Source organism: Emydura macquarii, unplaced genomic scaffold (genome assembly GCF_026122565.2).
Source record: "Emydura macquarii macquarii isolate MOO-44397 ecotype Brisbane River unplaced genomic scaffold, CSIRO-AGI_Emac_v2 contig_2422, whole genome shotgun sequence".
NCBI lineage: Eukaryota > Metazoa > Chordata > Testudines > Chelidae > Emydura > Emydura macquarii.
Window position 1 is genome coordinate 1,180,025 of NW_027132559.1, and position 10,310 is coordinate 1,190,334.

Below are 10,310 nucleotides of genomic sequence, written 5' to 3' on the forward strand. Positions count from 1 at the left end.
AGCTACTTTCAAGGGCAGGGCTTGATTGGCCAGCCGGAATGGGGCAGCAAGACACTGGAGGCACTAAGTCTGCCTGGAACAGGGACAAGGTGATGCAAGCTGCTCTCAATCGGCACTCCACCTGAGGATCCAGAGTCAGCTGGCACAGCCACCAGAGTGGAAAGGACTGGGCGTAAGCCTGTGGGTGATGCACTGATTCAGCACCTCTTTTGTGTAGTCTCTACCAGTGGGCTCTTGTAGAGCCCCAACTGGGTTTTACAGCTGCTCTGCTCTCCTGGCAGACCCCCTCAAGGAGGGCAGTGGCAATCATTATTATTAATATTTGTGTTACCATAGCGCCTTGATGCCCCAACCATGATCAGAATCTGCTGTACTAGGCAGGGCACATTCGCACAGTAAGAGACCATCCCCATCCCAAAGAGCATGCAATTGGGATAGCCAAGACAGACAACGGCTGGGAGAAAGGAAGTATCGTCATCCCTGTTTTACAGATGGGGAACTAAGGCACAGAGAGATTCCACGACTTGCTCAAGGTCACCCAGGAAATCTGTAGCAGAGTTAGGATTTGAACCCACATCACCTGAATCCCAGTCCAGCCATGACCATCCTTGTTCTACACCAATGACAACAGTAACACACATGTCAATTGGGCTGGAAGAAGGAAGACATTGGACTCCTTCTAGACTTTAACGCTGCTCACCTCCGCACCTGGCCTTTAGTCTGTACAGTAGTTCTCCCATGAAAGGACAAAACAGGGCCTCCCTTAGATGGTGCAGTATGTGCTCTCATGCACTCTATGCCAGTTGAGCTTGCCATGTGGAGAGGTCAGGACTATGGTTGCAACTCATTCATTCACACCCTGCCCTGGGGTTTGGTTGTTCCCACTGATGCACTAGGAAGGAGAAGTCCTTGGACTCAGCTGGTCACAGCTAATTTAGTTTCAGTTAAAGTGGCTTTTGTAGCAAGGTGCAGCCATAGCGCTGGGCACTTCTGGTTCACCCTGCATTAGCTGCTCTGTGGGCAGACACATGATAATAGTCAGATAGACATTTACACAGGATCCAGGGATCCAACTACTTATGTCAAAGGAAATAAAAGAAAAGATAAAGAACTTCATTTGTGCAGCATGAAGAAAATATCAAGCTGTGGCTTATTGGAAACTCTGGGTGAGGGTAGGGGTTGATTCTTCTTGTTTCTCAGGCAATCCAAGCCACAGATAAAAGGCAGCCATAGATTCACCTAACCCAGAGTCCTGGAGCCACACACCCTCCTAGACCCGCATTGAATGCCAGCCTCTTTCCAGGAGTTGCTAATGTGCTAGGAGCCACATGTTCACCTGGGGCCACCAACGCTGTGACTGACAGACTGACTCAATAAGGAGCTATGGTGATTGGTAAATGCCCAGTTCTCCCCTATCTTCTCCCTGCCATGAGGGTTAAGATTTTGCTGTTTTATTTTCCACATGCTGCTGCACTGGTGACGAACCTCTGTTACCCACCACCTTTCTTGGGGAGCAGTAAGTTCAGTGTTTAACTCACCCTTTTATAATGACTTTTTATTGTTTACTTTAAAATATTTACTGTTAAAAAGTAATTTCTGGGGTGCCCAAGGCTGCTGCAGTCACCTGAGCTACGCTACTTCTGTGCATCTCAAAAAGATTTACAGTAACATTTTGGAAGTTGGTACGTAAGGCATACAAAACAATCACTAGCTAAAAGACTCCACTGTTATCGCTGATGTAAATCGTTTTTAGAGGGGTTACTACGAATCATCACCCATGTGACTGAGGTTAGAACTTGGCCCTCAGAAAGTAATTTTGTCAGTTACAACTCACTGGGGAGATTCCCACTTGCTTAGAAGATTTTGAACAAACAAAATGCAGCAGATGGAGACCACATTGTTTAATTTTGACTCTGATAATGACAAATGGTAGTTGAAAAGGGTCAAATCACACAATGGTTTGATTCACAGTCATCTAACTATTTGTTTTTTCCTTCAAACTGCATCACTGCTGAAAAGTGACCAAAAGGGGATCAAACTGATTATGATGAATTATTTGGCTCTGATTGACTTAACAGTCAGCCTGCTACTTGTCACCTCTCAGGCTTGGGGTTTGCTTTAGGAGAATGAGTCAATATCTTCTTCAATATCGAAAGTGTCTGTAAACATTTGAAATGAAGCTACAATAATAAAAAAACCAACATGAAAGCAACCTTGCAGCTAACATGTTACAGGTGATTTTTGCTTCTTAATTACCCCAGCATAAATCTAGATAACTCAACCAACTTCTGTGGAATTATCTTGATTTACAATGAGTCATCTCAGAACAGAGTATGTTCCATTGGTTTACAGAAATTGTAAAAGAGCACAGCATTCACATATGCTATCTTTATATGACACATTTAGGTGTAATCTAACTGGTTTATGATTTCTGTGGGGATGGGGATTTTCAATCTGCCTGCTTTTACAAGTGTAAAATTCCCATCTGCATTGTGGAATTAATATGGTTTTAGGCATTTATTTTCCTTGTTTGTATTTTTAAAAAAAGAGGAAAACAATGTACAATGTGAGCCTCGCCTATGTGTGGGACCACAAATTCAAACTAGATGCCCCACAACAAATATATAATCATAAAAAGCAAGCTATTGAATGTATTTTAATGCATGGAACTCCAGGGAACAGCATAATTCTGCATGCATCTGTTGTTTAAAAATTAATAGAGCACATCTTTTTTCATTACTTTAAATCTTTTTGGTTTTTTAATCTATTTTTAACCTGATCTTGTCAAAGCTCATGTCCTACATTGAGAAGGATATACATGCAAAGACTCCATTTTGCAATTTATTTGAGCATAAGCTTTCGTGGGCAGAAACCCACTTCATCGGATGCACGAAAGCTTATGTCCAAATAAATGTGTTAGTCTTTAAGGTGCTACAGAACTCTCGCTGTTTGGCTAAAAACAGACTAACACGGTTACCCCTCTGGAACTCATTTAATTTTTTTCTTTATTTTCATGGGAAACTAGCACTAGAACATTGGTTACTTTCCCTTGGAAAAAGTACCACTTAATAACTTTGCTGTTGCCGTCATCTGTTTTGCATGTCAGCTCTGGCTACACAGTGATATCTGTTTCTAGTGTGACCTATTTTCAAAGATGCGGGAACATGTGACACTCTGAATGCCCTGAGTTGTTTCCACTGAACTCCAGACATTTAGTTGTACAGATCCAATGAGTGTAAGGTCACCTGCCGAGATGGCTAATAGTATTTAAGGGGAAAACATTAGGTCTTCTCACTGTTTGGGATTCAGTGATTGGTGCATTGCTGCACTGGTGCAAACCTCAGCTGTAGGCAAGGAAAGCCATGATTTGCACCAGCTTTGCTTACCCCTGTTTCAATGTAGAATTGCTCCATTTGTGGAAATCACATTACCACAGGTTTTCTTGGGCCCATTCCCATGCACCCTTGAGTTTTATATGGTTCCTGGCTATTGATGACTGAAATTTAATCCCAGATAGAGACCGATAGAAAAAGACACTTCACGGAGGGAATGAAAAATGTCAGATAACCAGTCATTGCAGAAAAAGGAGGTGTTTTTAAAACTACAGGCTGGTAGTGAAGGCCGGTGGATTTCCTTGTTAATTGCTACACATAATTTGAGAGATTTATTTTTTTCACTTTCAGGAGATTTTTGGATAGCCACGGTAGTTTCAGTTAATTGTCTTCTTAAAAAAGTATGATTCCAGGGACTGTAGAGCTTATAAAAAATGAAATAGAAGTAATCCTAGCCACTAATACAGTTTAATCTGCACAGATCAATTGAAAAGCTGTAGACAGTATGCTGTTAAATGCAAATTATAATGAGCTAGCATATTTAAAGAGGTTTATTTTTTGAAAGCTATCTGTTATCAAAATGAATCTGCAAATATAACTCATAACTGCAGGGTAAAATCCTGCTCAATTTACTCACCCACACAGCCCCCTTGACTTGTGACAATGTGTGAGGAAGGCGAGTAGGACCTGGCCCATAGGCTCATTTAGGAAGGCGTTCTATGAACATTCCTGGGTTTGTTCACTCATCTCAGTGCTCTCTGAAATCCTGTTTTTATATGTTAACTCACCTACCTTATTCCCTTTCAAGTTCATAGTGTTTTTTTCAAGACTGAAGAAAGCACTGACGCATATGGCATTTATGAGCATGGTGAGTATAAATCTACTACTGCCATGCAATCTCTCTCCCTTCCTCGCCCTTTCAGTTTCTGGCCTAGACTATAACATCATTCCCTAAAATATAACATATTCTCCTGAATATATTATAGAACAGTGTTGTCCTGTCCCAGCTAGCAATAAAAGTTTGTTCAATCATGGATGCCCCAGCCATACTAAACAACTGTGCTCATGCAAATTTGTAGTCTGGTTCAGCCAAAAGAAGCTGGACATGAATTTGCCTTCTGAGCTGAGAATGTAACTGTACTTTGCACTCCCATAGTATCTTCCAACTGAGGATCTTAAAGCACTTTACCATGAAACACCTTTGTGAGCTAAGTATTATTTTCTGTATAGAATCATAGTATATTAGAGTTGGAAGGGTCCTCAGGAGGTCATCTAGTCCAACCCCCTGCTCAAAGCAGGACTAACCTCAGCTAAATAATCCCAGCCAGGGCTTTGTCAAGCCTCATCTTAAAAACCTCTAAAGATGGAGATTCCACCACCTCCCTAGGTAACCCATTCCAGTGCTTCACCACCCTCCTAGTGAAAAACTTTTTCCTAATGTCCAACCTAGACCTCCCGAACTGCAACTTGAGACCATTGCTCCTTGTTCTGTCATCTGCCACCACCGAGAACAGCCTAGCCCCATCCTCCCTGGAACCCCCTTTCAGGTAGTTCAGGTAGTTAAAGGCTGCTATCAAATCCCCCCCTGTAGTTTATAGCTGGGGAGCCAGATCTGCAGCAGACGTAAATGGGCAGCTATTGTAATTTCCTCCTGCTGAGGTTGCTGCCTGGAGAATTAGAAGCCTAGAGAACTTCACTGATTTGCCTAAATACACACACAGCAAGAGCTGGGAATAAACCTGAGATACCCAACTCCTGTATTGATGATTTAACTGCAGGATAATGCCTTTGCCCCACAGATGGGCAAGCACCAGAAGATTCAAGTTCTCACTGAAATAACCTGTTCTAGCAAGACTTCTAGACACCCTGGTTTGAAATGTTGCAATAAAAGGGCACTATCATTTATTTATATCTATATATAGAGAGATATTAAATGATTATGTACATAATATGTAAGAAAGATGGCCCAATTCTGATGACAAACCTGTTTTACACAGATATGACTCCACTCTCCACTGGGCCAGAGTCTGATCTCTGTCACACTGGTGTAAACCTGCAGTAGCTCCACTGCTGCAACACTAGTCCCAGTGAAGTCAGAAAATGGCTCAGATTCCAGTGCAGTTATTCTATATTTACACACTAAGCAAGAGGAGACTCAGGCCCAGCGTTTCCTCTTTTGTGTAAAAGTTCTAATACAGCAAGAAGGTCACAAGTGTGAGGCGTCTGCCATGAAATTTTAGCCTTGTGTCTGTTTTCCATGCAATCCATTGGTGTGGTTCTTTGTTGTTCTCACTTTCCTCTGGGCACAGCAGAGAGAGGGAAGCCACAAAGTTGTCTGATAGAGGTGCCTGATTATGAGGCTAGTTCTACCCAGGGCCTATCTCTGTCCGCTGTAAGCTACACTGGCTGGCTATGGGATCATCTGTATTGCCAGGCTGCAATGCACGCCAGCTATAGCCCTTCCTTACACCTCCCCACCCGGGCACACCAGCTATGCTGGGGGACTGTGGGGAGAAGACATACTGGCTCTACATCCTTGGGGGAAGCCCCAGTCGGACTGTTTTTGACAGGCAGAAATCTGTCATTCTAAATTGAAGGGGAAAACATTTCTTGTGGGTGAAAGGTAGATGTCTGAATCTGGATTCCAGGCAGTGAGTTAAGGAAGTAGCACAGCTCAGGGCATTCATTACCAAGGGTCTGAGCCAATACCCATTGACATCAGTGGAAAGGCTCCCATTGACTTCCACAGGTGCTGGAACAGGCCCTAGCTGAGAATTCCACAATGGTAATAAAGGGCCACCAGCCTTATTTACTTCGTTGTGTTAATGGCATTATGCCTCTAAATCCTCTGTGGGACAAATCCGCTGCTGGTGTAAATGGACACAACTCTGGTGAAGTCAGTAGAGCTGTACTCATTTACACCAGAAGGAAATTTGGGTCTGTTCCCCCTCAGCGACAGAGTAAGATTGGGTTTCTGCTTCTGTGTGGTTTCCTGATGGTGAAATGTTTAGACTTTGAGCATAGGCACATTTCAACAATTTAGATACTAAAGACTCCACAGTTTCACAGGTGGCCCTTGCTCTTCATTGTCTGAACTCAAATGTATTTGGGTTATTGGGCAACACTCTGAGTGACAGCCAATGGAGGGTATGAAATTCCCCATTTCCAGTGGTGGAAAATTTGCCCAGGTCATTTGACAAAAAAACCAAAACAAAACTCCCAAAACCCCATTTTTGCTGTTTCTTATGTAATGATTTTGTCAGCGTAAAACTAACCTGATGTTCCATTACAGGCCACCCAGAATGATTTGGCTAACCTGGATTATTATATGGGTTCTAGTTCCGTGTTGCCTCCGTACAACGACTCGTTTAACCACACAGAGATCATCTGTGGAAGCAGTTACATCCGGCAGTTTGCTCAAAATTACCTGCCAGCATTTTTTTGGACTGCGTTCTCCGTGGACACAGTGGATAATGCCTTAGTCATCCTCGTCTACTGGAAATACAGATACATGAAGAGCATCACTGACAGATATCTGCTGCACCTGGCCATTGCTGATCTGCTCCTCCTTTTCACTCTCCCTTTCTGGGCAAAAGCAGCTTCAGATGGCTGGATCTTTAAGAATGTCATGTGTAAAATTGTCAATAGCATGTATAAGATCAACTTCTATAGCTGTATGTTGTTTCTAACGTGCATTAGTTTTGACAGGTACATTACAATTGTCCAGGCAATGAAAGCAAAGAACTCTAAACGAAAAAGGCTTTTGTGCAGTAAACTATTTTGCTTTGGTGTTTGGCTGATTGTGCTAGCGTTGTGCATTCCAGAAATAGTGTACAGTGAATCTAAGCGAGCGCGTGATATATTTACTTGCAAAATGGTATAACCTGCCAAAGTTACCCAAATCATCAAATCTACTGTCCTGTCTTTGAAAATCATAATAGGATTCCTCCTTCCTCTCCTGGTCATAGTTATTTGTTACATTTTTATAATCTATACCATTCTTCAAGCCAAACGATCCCAAAAGCACAAATCATTAAAGATCATCATCATCATCATCATCATCAGCCTCACAGCTTTCCTCCTCTCCCAGTTGCCCTATGATAGCATTTTGCTGGTCAAAACCATCGTCACCTACACCATGGTCACGTATGACTGCCAAACCTCTTACCTCATTGACATGGGATTCCAGATAACTCAGAGCATCGCCTTCCTTCACAACTGCCTGAACCCCTTCCTCTATGTGTTTGCTGGGGAAAGATTCCATAAAGCCCTCTTTAGAATTCTGGTGGACATGACTCATTGCACTGGTAAGGGCCGAGAACTGGGCTCTTCCATATACAACAGCCAAGAAGGGAGCTCAAAAGGGTCCTCTGCATTGCTGGGGCGATTAAAAAAAAAAATAAAAAATCAGGGGCCCTCTTACTTTGAGCACTCACCCCAATTCCTCACTCACACCCAACTGCTGCTGTTGGAAAAAGATTCCAATTGAGGTTCATTTATCCTGCACCGAAAAGATCCACGCAGGTAGTTGTGCAGTCTCCAAACTTTATTTCTGCAGAGGTCAGACACTTCCCAGCAAGTGGTCAGTGTGAGACCCCGAAGGCATGCTCTTTTGCATATTTATACAAACATAGACAAAGGAATTACATATGCATAAATTCTTAATGCTTATAGGTACATTCAAAATTATTACTACCATTGCTATTGGCTTACACTTTTCTACTTCTTCTAATTATAAAAGTATGCATAACAAAAAACATATTAACAGAAGATTTCAGCTTATCTATCAGAGTTGCCTGGTCTATCTCTCAAGGCTGTATAACTAGCAGAAACCAGTTGGGGCTATCTCCTTGCTTCTTCTAGGAAACTTTTCTCTGACCCTGGCACAAAATAAGCACTGTAAGAGCAAAAGAGGAGGGGGTGGGCGATCTTCAGCAGAAAGCAGAACACTAAAAGAAAACTAAAATGGAGTAACTGTGGTCAAGCAGACAATTATTTTCCTTCACTGCCAAGCATCTGTTGAAGTTAACGGGAGCCTGCCCTGAGTAAGGGGTACTGATTCCAGGGCTCTGTAAGTGATTGGTGCACTATGAGAGAAAAAGAAAGATTCTGCTCAACAGAGTGCGTTATCCTGTTCACAAAGGGCTTGATCCTGCAAAGCACTGAGCATTCTTAATGCCCACTGAAACCAGTGGAGTTGAGGGCACTCAGCACTGCCCCCTGGAGCACTCAGCACTTGGAAAGATCAAGTCTTTGACTTTTGGCTGTAAGAAAGTGAAGCTGTTGAAAAGAGGCAGAGAAATAGTACGACACTGAATGCACGCAGACCGATAATTGAGAGGGGATTAAAAACCCATCATTTTAAATTCAGAATAACTATTCACTTCACCAGAGCTACTCTATATTTATACCAGTATAAAAGAGAACAGAATTTGACTCCCAGAATTTTTTGTTATTCAATCTCTGATTTGTAAGTAACTTCAGTTTATGCAGATTTAATTTTCTTCCACTTGTAAAGCTGGTACATTGCCAGAATAATAGAAATAGGATAGTATCTTGTCAGTTTTTTTTATTGTAAAGGTGGACCTGGGTTGATTTATATATTTTTTTTAGGTCTCTCATTTTAAAGTGTAACTCTATGCACTGTTTGTGCCATAAAACATGTAATGCTGTGATATTAGACACTTGTGCTCTGTATACGTCAATAAACATTGCATTTTACAGCACAATTGTTTGGGGTCACATTTGTAATATTCTGTCAATATGGGATTTTCCTTTCCACTTGAATAGCTTTGATAAATCTGGACTAAGCAAATAAAATGATGCCTGAATTAACCATGGGTTATAAACTGATACATGTGTTGAGCATAATAAAATGGTTCAGAAATTGTATCCAGCCTGAGGGCTGTAAGGCAGAGAGAGGGAAAGAGTGGGATCCAAGTTTCAGGAAAATTTCAGAGAGATTTCCCCACTCAGGTCACTGGAGATGGGGCTGTCTCACACATTATGCTATTTTAATGTCCTGCGCATTTATAGCATCTGCTTTTCAAGGATATTGAAAGCACCTCAGACATGACTGAATTTAGGCTCTCAATAGTTCAATTGCACAAGAACTCTGTGGGAGAGTCAGAAACAGAATTCAGGTCAAGGCGCCTGTCTCAGTATTGTGTGCAGTAAACACAAGACCATCCTCCCTAGTGACAAGGTCTGGGCATAAGTGGTCCACATCCTGCTCCCTAACATGCACTAGACTATGTCCATTGGTGGCTATTTTAGTTTCAGTAAGTACCCTTGGAAGGAGCTCTTTCAGTGGGTCCAGGACGAGTGCAACAGACATACAGAGGATTGGGATTAAGGACCATGTTCCCAGCCAGGCTCCACTCTGAGCAAAATTTTCACACCAACCAATCTGCATATACAAAACCTACGTTTTTGTGCACAAATAAGACAGTTAGACATACAATGACCCGAGTTGCACATGTGCAGGCAAATGGACGTGCACAGGCAGTTCTGAGAGTACAAGTTTTGAGAATGCTTTGGAAAACATGGTTTTAAAAAAGGGAAGATAACATTTTAAAGTAAATGGGAAGTAAACGTCCTAATGGGAGAGCTAAGACTGGTCTTGCACCTGGAAGACTTTGATGATAAAGCCCCATATTGAATGTAGAACAAACAAAATTGCTGTTTGTCCAAATAATGTAGGCTTTCTTATCTTACTGAGGGGCTTGGCCTCACAAGGCGTTGAGCATTCCTGCAAGATTCTGAGTGCCCTCAGGTATCACAGATCTCAGTGAGCATTGCAGTATTGACAACCTCAACTGTTCAAAAAGCATGAGTCCGGCTCACCAAAAATCAAGAGATTGGCTTTAAAATCATGAGATTATGTAATAATCATAGCTTTGGTGTTCTTTTTGTTTGCCTTCTACTTTTTGAGCCTCTAAGATGCACTGGGGTTACATTTTGAAGCTTTTTCCGCAG

At 42.1% G+C, this 10,310-nt stretch overlaps 1 protein-coding gene across 1 annotated transcript; it reads left to right on the plus strand.

Annotated features, from left to right (window-relative positions):
* The first annotated feature begins 4,182 nt into the window (after window positions 1-4,182).
* On the plus strand, window positions 4,183-7,821 carry CCR9 (C-C motif chemokine receptor 9). The gene is given in 2 exon segments (XM_067561629.1): window positions 4,183-4,200; window positions 6,625-7,821. Coding segments are annotated over 2 exon segments (1,215 nt in total).
* The last annotated feature ends 2,489 nt before the right edge of the window (window positions 7,822-10,310 follow it).